This window comes from Eupeodes corollae, chromosome 2 (genome assembly GCF_945859685.1).
Source record: "Eupeodes corollae chromosome 2, idEupCoro1.1, whole genome shotgun sequence".
Lineage (NCBI taxonomy): Eukaryota > Metazoa > Arthropoda > Insecta > Diptera > Syrphidae > Eupeodes > Eupeodes corollae.
The window spans coordinates 26,680,096-26,695,195 of NC_079148.1; the positions used below are offsets into that span (position 1 = coordinate 26,680,096).

The window sequence follows — 15,100 nt, forward strand, 5'->3', positions numbered from 1 at the left end:
GGAGTGATGGATTAGTAATGAATGATTAATGACCAAAAAACACTTGAATCTCTGTTTTTCAATGGTGTTCTTCAGGCTTACGAAAGATGGGTGGTACGGAGAAGGTAGGTGAAGGTTTTGGTTTTGGGTGCCTCCTTAAACCAACCTGCTTTTTGGGAAAATTTCAAGCTGTCTCTAAAGGTCTAGACGTACTTCAAATAAAGGGCCATTATTTTTAAATTTTCTTCAACAGAAGTTAATACCAAAAATTTATCTAAAAACATAAAAGCTCCTTCAAGAAACAGACAAAAAAAAACATTTGTTTTCTTATTCACCCATATTGCAAAGATCAACTTTTAACTAATAAATTGATGATTTTCATTCAATTTTATCAAATGGCGTTGTGACTGTCAATTACAAATATTGTTGACCCATATGTGAATATATGAACTCAAATCTGTACTAATGCAAAGTTCCAGACCGAAATTCGCAGAGTATGGATGAATCTAAAACAGAATGGCCTGTTCTACAGAAACAAGATCATTTTACTCCTCATCTTTGTCAACAAAGAGTTTATTAGAAATCATTTTGTTTTTATTGGTTTTTTAAATAATATTCGGGCGACTTTCCATTACCGCAGCACAAATTTCCTTCTGATCTTGTTTTTACAGTTAGGTAGGGGTCTCAATAGAATATATTTCAAATATTAAGACGACACATTTAAGTCACATTTTCTTTTTCGGACTTAAGCCTAATTTTTGTTGTATTTCATTTTTTGAGCCTAAAACAATTTTGTTTGAATTGATAGCACGGCCGGCGGCGGCGTACTAACAGCTAATTATGTATGTAAGGAATCACTATAGGATTTGGGGTAGGTGCGAGTTTGGGTATATGCAAAGTACTTTTTGCATTTAGCCTAAACCATTGGGTCGAAAGAGTTCAAACTTGGAAGTAGGTTATGAGCAGATTCGCGTTAGGCAATTTTTTCGTTTTTTTTTAAGATCAAACCTAACAGTGGCACCATACAATTTTTTTGGTCAAAAAATGAAGATTCGAGTTTTTTTGCAAAAACAAACCGATATATTTTTTTTTTTAATTTTCTCTCAAACTTTATTTTTAAGTTGGTTTCTTTTAACAAGAAAAATATATTTTTGTAATGCTCAGGGAAGGTACCGCTCGTAGAACCGTTATTTTGTTTCTCAATTTTCTCAGCAACTTATCAACGGATTTTAATAATTTTTTTTGAATAAGCTCTTTTATTGCCTTAACAATATTTAATTATTAAAAGTGCAATTTCTTATTGTTTGGATTTAAAAAAAAAATATTGAACTTTTTTTCAAAATTCTATATCTCAAAAACGGGTCAACATTTTTTTACTAAATTCAAATGTAGAGCTAATATTTACAATCACTAAACAACTGCATACCAAAATTATTTTTAGAACAACATTCAGAAATTGTATATATACAAAATTAAATTAAAAAAAACCGCTCTAACGATTTTCAAAAAAAAAATTTGAATAAAAGGTTTTTCCATTTCATAACTCAAATCCAAACGCACAAGAGTAAACAACACATAAACAGCAGTTTCTAGTACCTGTTCGTATGCTTGTTTTTTTAAACTTTAACGAAAATAATAAACTGAACGTAAAAACTCTATGTTAGCGCTGAAAACTTGTAGGAAAGATTGATTGGATTGTAGTAAGTACCTTCTTTCATTATCATCATAAACATGTCTTTATCTATCTATCTGCATAAAGCTGAGGACGCCAAAGAACAATTCCCTATTCGTTTTAGACACCTACCACAACCAATAGGCGATAGCTTTAAAATTTAAACATACATGTTCTGCCTCTTTCTTGTCTTCAGATAATTTATTTTCCATCCTGGTTCTTCCAATATGAAATTAAAATAAATCTATCCAAAGGAAAAAACTTTGAACGAACTAATTGAATACACAAACAATTGTTTTCGTTAAGTATGCTTACAAGTATTTTTCATTTCTGGGATGAGTTGTCCTAAGATGAGTTGTGTCTTGGCATGAATCGCGCGGGGTTTTTGACGAATCAAATGGCATTTATATCTTTGAAGACAAACTTATTTTACAAAATATATTTTTTAATCTATAGTATAGGTAGTTTTTTAAACAGACTCTTTGCATACAGGAGCAAGTTCGTGCGACCCAGTCGTGCATTTTATTTATCTTACAACAATTTTGACTTTGAAGATTAAATGTTTCTCTGCTTTATGTGAACAGCAGAAAGTTGTTTTTATTTTTTAACAGCTATCTCAATACAGCTATCCAACTCGTTCAACAAGGTATCTAAAAATCTATATATCCAAGATACCCTATCCAACACGAGATTGAACGCAGCCAATGGTAGTGCACACTGGTTTTGACGTTTTGCAATCAGCTGATCGGTATGGACACTGGAATGAAATGAATCTTTCAGTATTTAAATACAAATATAAATCAATCATATTATATCTTCAATTTGGCTTCATTGAATTTTAAAAGAAAAAAAAAACTATTTAAAGTTCTGAAAACACAAACATTTCTTGTTTTATATTTTGTATTTTTCATTAATGTGACAGTTTCGGATTGACTAGCAATTTTGCATGCACAAAACTAGTTGAATATTGACTACGTAGTCTCTAGCTTTGTAAATGAGCCCAATCTCTTATTGCTTTGAAACCAGGCAGATAAGATCTTTGGATACCTTCTTGTTAGGTGTTAAAGAAAAGCTGATCGAAAACAGCTGCTTTGTCAAAAATGGAATACAAAGGTATATGTATTTTTGAAGAACAACTAATTCGTAGGTTTTTTTAGGTAAAAATTCAATGAATTTTTAAAATTTATACATTACGAACTTTGTTAACAAATAATTTTAGACTTCGAAATTATAATGTTTGTCTGCTTTTTGTGAGCACCTGAAAGTTGTTTCTATTTTTTTCCAATTACCTCAATTAAGGTAGCAGACTCGTTCAATAAAATATCAAAAAGTTCACCTATTTATTTTATTCTATCCAATACGAGATTAAACGCAGGTATTGTTACAAATTGTTTTAATATCTTAGAATAATTAATGAACGAAAATCGTTAGAAATTGTTGAACTGTCAAACAAAAAATATCGAAAATGAAAAAAACTTTGTTTTTATAACTTTTAATCGTAAAATGAATGACAAAAGACACGATGAAACTGCTTTTCACTTTCTTGAGAAACATTGGCCAGTTAAATTCATTGTTTTCTCCTAAATAATTACTTGTTTGTACAGAAATCATTGGTCGCATTCACAAAGCTAGTGGCTACGTAGTCAAGGGATTCTGATTGGCTAAATCGAACTACAAAAGTAGTTGAAATTTCCCCTCCGACGTAGTGTAAAAAATTCGGCTACAAAGTTAGTGGAGAATGATTTTGACGTTTCACAATCAGCTGCTCGGTAAAAACACGAATCCAAAATAAAATAAATCGTCCAGTATTTAAATACAAAAATCAATCATTCAAATTGTGTCTTAAATTTGATTTTATTGAATTTAAAAACACAAAAGATGAGTTAAAGTTATCAAATCAAAAATGTTTCTTATTTTATATATTTGCATTTATCAATAATATGACAGTTCAGATTGACTAGCTTTGTAGTGTAGTTTTGCATTCACAAAGCTAGTTGAATTTTGACTACGTAGCCACTAGCTTTGTGAATGCGACCATTCCCTTTGACCGTTCAAAATTGTGAATTGTTATAAATCATAACTATTTGACACTTCATCAATGAATTTAGGAACGATGTGATGACGTCGTAAAAACCTTAAAGTTTAGAAATGATAATGATTTACAGGAATTATGTAAATAAAAACAGACCTGAATGTGATTATTTGTTGAATGTGAGCTTATTCAATAGGCTTTAAAATTCAAATAGAAAATAAAAAAAATATTCGACTTGGTTCCATCCAGGATCGAACTGGAGACCTTCTGCGTGTAAAGCAGACGTGATAACCGCTACACTATGGAACCACATGAAAATTTTGGGGTAAAAAAAACTACATCAACATGTTCGATTTCTTAGGTGTATAGATACATTTCTTAGGTAAATATTACAATAAATACTTTTATTTGTATGAATTTTTTATAGTTCATTATTAAACTTCTAGAAAAACTAATACAAAATGTTTTAATTACATTGGAGGTAATGCTTATATTTTCAATTAGAATCTAAAGGGCTTTACAATAAGGGCGGGTAAAAATTGTGTGTAGATGTCGACATGTCGTGGCGTTTGCTGTGTGATACGAAGCGCTGGAACCACATGTCGTCTAGGTTCATATGGTTCAATAAAAAAATAGTTAGCACTCGCTGTTGACGCTGACCGTCTACCTAACGTGGTTTTCAAAAAAGTACGGACGAATTACGCCGCCGCCGCGCCGGCCCAAACTCCACACTAAACGGTAACTTTTTGAGGATGCATAATCATCTGTTGAACCTCGCGTGGCTTGGTGTCGTCGCATATACTGTAATTTTGCTTCTTAACACAGCCATTCGTTAAAAAATGCGCCTTGTCACTAAAGATGATTTTGCGGCCATATTCGGGGTCCTCTTCCAAACGATTCGGAGCCCAGTCAGCAAACAGACGGTGTTGTCAATGGTCATGAACTTTGAGCTACTGGGTCAATTGAATCTTCCACGGATGTAGGCCCAATTCCCGACGTGAAATTGGCCAAGTTGAAGTCGTGGAAATAAACTGCCTCGGGTTTTGCTGCACACTTTTACGGACTGCGGCGATACGTACGGATGTTGGCCGATTGTTTACTGAACTGATCTCAAATTTGGCCACCAAAAGTTGAAGAGTAGACTGTGAAGGGCCACCACACGTCTGCCGTAAAATGGGCTCAATGCGTGCAACGTTTGCCTTAACGAACACTCATTTTGAAAATAAAGTTTTATCATTTGAACGTGCTGTTCAATCGTGAAACATGTCATGATGATTTGACATAAAGAACTGAATAATAAACAAAAGATTTGACAGATGTCACCAAAACAAAATGGCGTGCCTAAGAAACCATATAGATATTAACCGCAAAACCAAATTCTATGATATCTTAGAAGTGATCGTAGAACGGATGTAGCATTTATATTCAGATTTTACCAAATAATTTCCGAACAACTTGTTAAAAATTATAGTTTAGTTTGTAATTTTATGACGAATTATTGCGCGATAAAACATCTTCACCTCGAAAAAGTGACATACTCTATTCTGTTTTTTTTTTTTTCAGAACTAACCGACAGAAAGCGAACATTTAATTTCTCAATCAATTAGTTCATTTCACATTATCTTAAGTGATAAACTCGTATTCGTAGAAAAGAATCATAATTAAAAACCCACATGCCTTATGCCTTCTTATGTACCTACTGTTAGTCAATTTTCTTCGGAAATTCAAGGCCATTTTCATTTCATTGTCATACTTTTTGTCATTACAATTAGAGAACTAAATCAATGTCTTACTATAGAGTCACAAAATAAGAGCTTACCTATAAATAAGCAACTTAAATCTACTCTTCGATTAAATTCTAAATGAAAAGCTTACATTTCATCACGTGTTATACAGACGAAGTCTTTCATCATCATCAAATTCACTTTATTTTCCACGTTTAACCTAAACTAAAATTTAAAAAAAAATAACAAAAACAATTTAAAACATTTCCTCAAGCAAAAGAAAATCACGCCAAGGTTTCTTACTTGCAAAACTAACTACTATAATAAAAAATAAAATTAACATGTAGACGGTACTTTATGCTGACTCTGCAATACTTGAGAAATTTGTTGTTTGTAAACAATATGCAATTTTTGTTTTTATTTCACTTTAAATTAAACTTAAATGAAATTTCATTAATGATTTTAAGCAACATGTTGCAGAAACATAATTTTACATTCTTACTAACCCTGGTTTAAGCCATTTGAAATATGGAGATTGTAGAATAAGGAAAAGCGTGGATGCGTGGAAGCACTTGCCTTTTTGTCACCACCAGTCTGTGGGTGCCATAACCATGGTTGCCAAACTCAATGTCTATAGAAATCTTAAGAAAACAGTGGACAGGAACTCAATTGTAAGTTAGATTCTTGTTACCAATATTTATCTTCGTTATTGAAATTTTTTAAAGGGCGATATAAAAATCAACTAAATTATTCAAATTATATTCTAAAACATTTGAAACTTCTCCAAATCAAAATACCTGCCTTGAAATAAAGATTTAATAATTCTTTGACTATTTTTGTATCCAAAAAATATGTTTAAGCCAAGCAAAATCGACAAAGTAATGAAGAAACAATAAATCAACTTTAGCTTGAAATCTTGTAGAAATTACGGAATTGGTAACCATAAGATACAACCATCCACCTGGTTTTGTAGACAATGACTTATAAGTGGCAAGCCAAACAAAAACATTGACTCTAAACAGCCGAGCCGGCCTCTAGCCAAGATCACTAGCATCATCACTTCAATCAGTTCAATTTGAACAGCCCGACTGATAGGTTGAACGCGAAATTGGCAAGTTAAACGAGTGCAGATCTTTCTCGTTAATAAAGTTGTTGATTATTTTGTTCAAGGAAAAATTTAAAAAAGATACAAAAATTATTCTCATACCGTATAAATATACTTGTGTAATAAATTAGAGATTGATTTTTTTCTATAGATAAAAATAATAATTAATTAATAAGATCTTTGTTTCTAACATTGAATAATAATAAAAATATGCAAAAACATATACGGAAAATATGTTTAGCGGTAAGTGTGTTATTGTGCGTTGCAGTGAATGTATCACAAGCAAGCTCAAGCATACGCACATCTTCCGGATTAGACAATAGTGCAAGTGAAGTTCTTGATAATGAAATTTCGCGCCCTCCAGATAGTTCTCCATATTTGTATGGACGAATTCTACGCAATGATGAATTTGAACGATTTTCTAAAAGTGTTAAGCTTGTTCAAAACGAACGTTGTATGATGGATTTGAATGCAACATTATGGGGAGTAGTTCGAGGGGAGCAATGGGCAGTTTCTAGTGAGTATTCAATTATGTTTGAACAAAGAAAACACCGTTAATGTGCTAAGCATACGCGATAAAATAAAACAAAACCACTCACATTTGTCGATAATTTTAAATTACGTATACGCCACAGTGTTCATTAATGAAGTTTTGGAATTTAAAGAAATATGATTTTTTGAATAACTACAAATGATGCATAAAAATAATATATATTATTGTTTTATTATACTTGCATGTTTTTTGCTGATATTAAAGCGCACTTTTTTTCAAATACTTAATTCCAAATCAAAAAAAAAGTGTTTATTAAAAATTATAATTTTTAATTGTTTTGATACCTTCCTTAATAAGACATGAAAAATTAATATTTAATTTATAATATTAATAATAATATAAAAAAATGCTCATTTGCATTGTAATTGTATTTTAATTGCTTATTGATTTTTTAGTTTACAATAAAGATATTGTATTGATTTTTGTATAGAAACTTATGCAAATGCAAGAATCTCATATTAAAGAATGCAAATCAAAGTTTATAAATGGAGTTTCTAAATATTCGGACTCATTACAGTTTTAGAGTAGAAGTTGTTTAGTACATAACTTATTGGAATATTACATTTGTTATAATTATTACAATTCTCTATTTTATTAAAAAAAAATCCTTTACAAAAAAGGATTTGCTTAAGAATAAGGACCTGTCTATCTGCCGTCTGCCTGAAACAACATTTCATTTTAGTAATTATTTCAAATAAAAAAAAAATAAAAAGAAAAGTAACTGGTTTATCAGTACAATATTAAATCCAATACTTTTATATATTAATTAAATTCAAAAGTTTATAATTTCAATATTTGTTGAGATTTAACATAACAATTAAAAGAATGTCAATTTTACAATGATTTCAAACACAAAAATGTAGCAATTTTGAAATGATTTGAAACATAAAAATGTAGCAATTTTGAAATGATTTGAAGCATAAATAAAAAAGAGACTGGGATGCGACCCACACTGATAACTTCCCATCCCGTCTGTCGATTTGTCTTGCTTAAAAGTTTGTCTATATGTACTCGTATCAATTTTTACCAAATTTGCGTACTATTTTTTGTAGATTTTATTTTTTATAAAAAAACGGACTGTTGGATTTTTATATAAAAATTAGTGAATATCGAAAACAATATTTTCTGTGAAATAAAATAAGTTTGAAGCCAATATTTTTAATTTTTGATAAGCTATTTGAGTCGAAAGTAAATTTTTACCAGGTTGTAGTATTGTTTTTTTTTACAGTTTTATTTTTTGTAAAAAAAACTTTCAATTCGATTTTTTTTAAAACTTTATCGAATGTTGAAAACAATATTTCTTATAAGACAAAATTAGCCAATACCTACAATTTTTAAAAAGATATTTGAGTGGAAAATCAATTTTTACCAACTTTTATACATTTTTTTTTAGGTTTTTATTTTTTGTAAAAAAAAACTGCCAATTCGATTTTTCTCAAAATTTGTCCTAATGTTGACAACAATATTTCTTATAAGTAAAAATTAGTAAGAAGCTATTATCTCAAATTTATGAAAAGTTGCTTGAGTCGAAAATCATTTTTTACCAATTTTGTTAATTTTTTTCCGGTTTTTAATTTAAAAAAAAAAAAATATCAATTTGATTTTTTTAAAAATGTTACTGAATGTTGAAAACAATATTTTTTGAAAGATAAAAGTAAACTGATGCCAATATCTCAAAGTTTTGAAAAGATATTTGAGTCGAAAATCAATTTTTAACAACTTTTATTAATTTTTTTTAGGTTTTTATTTTTTTGTAAAAAAACTGTCTACTCGATTTTTCTCAACATTTTTCAGAATATTGAAAACAATATTTCTTATAAGTATACATAAGTTTAAAGCTATTATCTCAAATGTTTGAAAAGATATTTGAGTCGAAAATCATTTTTACCAATTTTGTTATTTTTTTCCGGTTTTTAATTTTTTGTAAAAAAACTGCCAATTCGATTTTTTTCAAAATGTTACTGAATGTTGACAACAATATTTTTTGAAAGATAAAAGTAAATTAAAGCCAATATTTCAAAGTTTTGAAAAGATATTTGAGTCGAAAATCAATTTTTACCAACTTTGAGTTATGTTTTTTTTAGGTTTTTATTTTTTGTAAAAAAAACTGTCAATTCGATTTTTTTTCAACATTTTTCAGAATGTTAAAAACAATATTTCTTATAAGATAAAACAAGATTGAAGCCCAAATTTCAAGTTTTTGAAAAGATATTTGAATCGATATTCAATTTTTACCAACTTTGAGTAATGTTTTTATTTGGATTTTTATTTTTTTATAAAAAAAAATGTCAATTTTTCTCAAAATTTTATCAGATGTCAAAAACATTATTTTTCGTTGCACAAAATTGTTTTGGAGATGAAATCATATTTTATTCTTATTTTTTTTTCATTTTTTTTGATTTATAAAAAAAACCGTTAAATGGAATTTTTCCAAAAAATATACTTGTTTGGTATCACGTCACAATTTATTATATAAAATTATATAAAATTTAATTTAAAGTCTCTAGCGTTTTTGGCTCATAAGATATTTAGGGTTAACCAAAATGTTAACCTTTTTTTCAAACTGCTATGGTAAAAAAACCTTTCTGCATCTTTCTGCTTTAATATCTGTACAACAAAATTTATTTGAAATCGATATTTCTTCTGGTTCTTGAGCTATGGACGACGAAAAAAACGTCGCGAACGTACGGACGTGGATGTACGGACGTATACGAACGTACGTACACACGCACGCACAGACATCTTTCTAAAAATCTTTTATTCTGACTCTAGGGACCTTGAAACGTCGAGAAATTTCAAAATTTTCAATTTGACAAATCGGACCCATTACAATAACTTCCTATGGGAAGTTAATAAATATCAATTTTCAAGTGACATGAAAGCTTGAAACCCAAAATAAATAAATAAATAATAATGACTCTTTAAACTGTAAAAGCTGGTTAAACGATCAAAATTAAAGTTAGAAAAGAGCTTGGAAAAGCTAGGGCATGTTTGCAATAATTATATAAGGTATTCCATCCTAGAACTTCGTTTAAAATTTCGTACAACTGACTTGAAGAAAGAAAACTTTGTTGGAAATATAAACGCTGGATTTTCTGCGGTATTGGACGAATTGAGATGAAATAGTAGACATCTTCATTTTCTCTTCTATTGCATAAACTATCAGGTATCAGGTCAGCTCGATGAGGCCTAGAGTTTAAGTTAAAGACCTAAACACGGGCTTTAAATATATGGCTTATAACTTCGACCGAAAATTTGTTGCTGAAATAGTTTGTTTCTGATGTCAATTGGTGCTCGAGATTCCTATTGTTGTAGCCGCTCTGCCTAGGTACTGACTATAAGTTTTTTCAACTATTTTAGCCGTGAGCTCTGCAAACAATCCTCACCATTCATCAACATTTGGTTTGGATATAGATAGATTAAATCCATGTGATAGGGCCATCTCATTCCAATCCTTAAATGGGGAGGCATTGGTTTGTAATAATCTTATCAAAATAGATTTGTGAAGATTTCTACCACTTCTTTTCATAACTGTAATAAGATTTTAATAGTTGGCTTTAAGATTTTGAGTGAATAGAGGAGCTATACCAGATTCAACATAGATGGCGTAGTTCGGGGTTGAGTGTGGCAATCTGAATAAGCGCTTAAAAAAAATATCTTTGAATTTTTTCAAATGGCTCGAAGAATAAATATCCAAACAACTGCACACCGTAGCACAAACATGTGTTTACGGTTGTCTCTAAAACTCGATATTTGGACACCAGATCGATTTCCTGGTTAGCGAAGAACTTGGGCCACATTACGCTCAAATCCAGTTTAGCATCACTACTTTTTCGCTCTGCGTGTTTCGAAAAATTTAGGTTATGTGTAACTAAAACTCCAAGGTACTTAAATTCTTTTACAACTGCAATGGCTACATTATTAAGAGACCAGCTTTCTTCGGGACGCCTCCTTCTTTGATTTGCTTCAAAAATAATAACTTTGTTTTACTTATATTGAAGAGTAAGCCCCACTTCTCGCAAAAGGCATTCAGTTTGATGATTTGCAACGGGGGGGGGGGGGGGGAGTGAATGGGTTGTCAACGAGTAAGACTAAGTCGTCAGCATAGAGCAGGACTTTCACTTGGATGTCAGCAAAAAGTATTCCTCCAGGTAGTATATCACAAATGTCATCAATATATAAAACAAATAAAATTGGACTTAAAATATAGCCTTGGGGAACACCTGTCGTTGTTTCAAACCAGTTAGAAAGATCGGACCCATCCCATACCGATGCACAAGGTGAGACAAGAAAATTAAAGTACATCAACACAAATTTTCGGGAAATTCCCAGCGTTGAAAGCTTGTACACCAAAGCCTGTCTGTTGACCTTGTTAAAAGCTGCTTTGAAGTCTACGAAACAGCTGTATATTTTCTTCTTTTTTTCAATTGACTTCTTGGCAATACTGGTTAGAGCGAATATGTGATTCATTGTTAAGAAGCCCGGACGGAATCCCGCTTGAAACATGCTCAGTAGATTTCTGTCCTCGATCCATTTGGTAAGCCTGCCATAAATATTAGACGTACAAATCTTCCTTAAGGTGTTTAGCATAGAAATGTCTCTGCATTTTCTGGCAGCGTTTTGTCTCCACTCTTATGTATGGCAAAAATAACTGCTTTGTTGAAGTTGTTTAGCAAATATGATTCATTATATAATCTATTGAAATACAGCACAAGATAATTTTTTAAATAATCAGTACCATTTTTGTAGAATTCTACTGGAATTCCATCAATTCCCGGTGATTTGTTATTTTTCATCTTTGTCAGAGTTGCTTCCAGTTCACACAAAGATATTGGGTTATCCAGTTCACTGACGGTAAAGTTGGGTAGAGCATAAGAAAAAGTATGGGGACTCTCGTCAGCTGTTAAAAGCTCAGCTTCGAGAGTATTCACACACTTTTAATACGCCCACCAAGTTCCCGAACATTTCTCCAAAAGGTCTTTGAATTCTTAGATTCAGCTAGACTTTTTGCTAATTTTTTAAGATATTCATTTGTTGTTAGAGGTGTTTTTTCATTGAGAGTTATTTCATTAGGACCCAGAGCTCCCCTAAAAAGGACATAAATTTTAACATTCCCACCATCAACTTCTATTATACTCCACTCATTCTAAGATTGTTTAAAGCTATGATTCGATATCTATGAAACTTACACTTCTATCTGTTCTTAGGATCAATCAAAAATATTCATACACGAATATTGCTATTTTATCCTTATTTCTTCTGGTTATCTCTTAAATTTTTTCCGCAACTTAAATATTTATTCAATAGACAAGGCAAAAGACATGGGAACAAATTTCATTTAATTTGGCCAAATAGTGTGTTTGTCAACATAAAAAGCTTTAATTTGTTACACTGTAAATAAAATAAAAATTAAATGCTGAGTCAATAAAAATGTGAAGTTTATTGATAATCATAATTGAAGATTTTGAGATTTTTTTGTATGGCAAAATTTGTGATATTTTGATTCCGTAGGAAAACGTTTGAGTTTTTATTTTGAAAATGTATGTTGGGGAAACTGAAATAACACAACAAATTAACGCACTTCCCATTTTCAATAATTTAATGTTTTTAAAAATGTTTTCTGCTTTGTAACATATGCTTGTCAGTTATGCTTAAGATGAGTTTAAATTCGTATAAATCACTTGATAATATGTATGTTTTGAAACTTCTCGTTTGATTTAAAATAAAATATTATACTGAGCAAAAGAATTGTTCTTTTTAGTTAGTTTCCTTATTACGTAAAAAATATTTTCAAAAAAGTCTATCTAGTGATCCCTATTTCCAACTCTGTTATGAGGTCGGTAAATTTTTTGCGAATTGCTTCCTGGACCTCTTCTACCGTGGTTAGTTCGTCAAGGTCCTTAATTTCGAGTGAAATAATATGTTGGAGATTTTTGACGATGGCTTTTTCTCCCAGAATTTCTTTTAGGCAGTTTCCAAAGGCTGTCTTCTTTTTTGTTTTCGCCCCGAGCTCTACCAAGACCTCTCCCTTTTTGGTTTCTTGAATCTTTATGACAACTGTTTCTGTCGCGTCTGGATTTGCCTTATTCCGGATTTCTCTCAAGATGTCGAAGTAGGTTTCCTAGCCCATCGGCTTGATAAGAATAGCTCCCAGGTTTTGTATCCGTATAGGCTTTTTCTTTCTCTTCTTATTCCTGTTCGTCTTATCAGGTAACGTTCCCTTGGCGGCTTCTGTGTCCTTTTCTCGGAAGGTTGCTATATTCTTTTTCGTGTTAGCAGGTAGAGTTCCCTTGGCAGCGTCTGTGACCTTTCCTTTGAGGGTTGCTTGGGCTTAGGTCTCTACCCCGGAGATGACTTCGTCGGTTAGTGTGTTAACTTGTCTGTCCTCCGTCTCCGCAACTTGTGAGATCTTTCTCGTTTTCTTTTCTGAATCCTTTTGGAGTGGACTCGTTGGAGGTCTTTTGTGGTTCCCGATTCTGAAAGGTTTTTAGGGACTTTCTTTTGACCGGCTTCCACTCTCTGCTGTGGGAGTTCTTGGCTCGTGGTGGACGGTGTTGAGCAGCAAACATCGGTCTTGTCCTTTTCCCCTTTTGACCATTTTATTTTGTCAAGAGACTCCTCCAATGACAATATGCCGTCTTTAATATCTATGCTGATATTTTTCTGTCTCAGACACGCTGCCTTCATTTTCTTTAGTGTATTAAGGCATTTCTGCATCTCCATGAGAAAAACGTCATTTGAATTTCTCTCGTCCGTTTCTTTGGAGGCAGAAGCATTAATTACTCCCGTCGGCAGCGCACTAGTGTTGGCTTCCTCTTCTGCTTTTTCCGTTTCAGCTCGAGAAATCGGGAAAATCCCTCGTCTTGCTGACTTCGGCCCTTCAGGCAGTTTAGGACCTGTAGGAGGACCATTCTTCGGAGGGGGAGTCCGAAGTATTTTTGATGCTCTTTTAAAAGGGCAAAATGCTTGTATCATTTTGATCCGTAGAAGCCAAGCTTTTCACTCCCATCGAATCAGTTCTCATTGTTTTTGTTTTTGTTTTTGTGCGGTCGCTGTATATCGACGTCTCGGAGCCCGCGTACTCACCCCCGACAGACGCCGGTACTGGGGATCCGACTCTCTGCACCTTGAAATTGTTCTCCTTATCTTCTCTTTCCATATTTGGTTTCTTGTTCTGTGTTCCTTCACATAGTAGTTTTTGTTGGTCCGCGTGTGGAATTTTATTCCCCCATACCCTGCATTTCAAGGAAATGCTGAGCGTTCCACTATCCGCCACCTGTGGACGCGTCCTCTAGGGGAAAAACTACAAAACCCCCGAGGAAATAACAATAATAATAATAATAATAATAATAATAATAATAATAATAATAATAATAATAATAATAATAATAATAATAATAATAATAATAATAATAATAATAATAATAATAATAATAATAATAATAATAATAATAATAATAATAATAATAATAATAATAAAAATAATAATAATAATAATAGAAATTAATACATAAATAAATTAAGAATAAATAAATAAATACATACAAAAAATTATAAATAAACTAACACATAAATAAATTAACAAATAAGTAAATTAACAAATAAATTAATCAAGAAATAAATAAATAAACATACAAATTATCAAACAAATAAATAAATTAACAAAAAAAAAAAAAAACCATTAACATAAACCAAAAAAAGAAAAGAAAAAAACAACTCATTAGTCTTACTTAAAATTTGTCACTGATTATGGAAGAAGTTGGGTTATGAGAAAATTCTCAGAACTTTCACAGCTGATATTAAAATGGTATGTAAGCTTACAAAACCTGTCAGAAATCAGTTCAACATTCGCTTTTCTATGGAGACTTAAGGTTGAGTAATGCCAAAGAAGGTTTAGCATCATTTTTAAAACCTTGTTTTGTGATACCTGTAACTTCTTAAATGACATCTGGCAGCGTTACCCCATACTGGACACCCATATAGAACTTCGATCGCATGTTTAAGATTTGTCTTAATGTTGAGAGACAATTCATGT

At 31.4% G+C, this 15,100-nt stretch overlaps 1 protein-coding gene and 1 non-coding gene across 2 annotated transcripts in view; one reads left to right on the forward strand and one right to left on the reverse strand.

Moving 5' to 3' along the window:
- Positions 1-3,919: 3,919 nt before the first annotated feature.
- Positions 3,920-3,992, reverse strand: Trnav-uac (transfer RNA valine (anticodon UAC)). The gene has a single exon. It is a non-coding gene; the product is annotated as a tRNA-Val (tRNA).
- A 2,484-nt stretch (positions 3,993-6,476) lies between these two features.
- Positions 6,477-15,100, forward strand: part of LOC129947742 (nose resistant to fluoxetine protein 6-like) — a 52,639-nt gene continuing 44,015 nt past the window's right edge. The window contains exon 1 of the mRNA XM_056058415.1: positions 6,477-7,029. Coding sequence (XP_055914390.1) covers positions 6,723-7,029 — 307 coding nt within the window. The 5' untranslated portion in view covers positions 6,477-6,722. The remainder of the gene's footprint in view (positions 7,030-15,100) is intronic.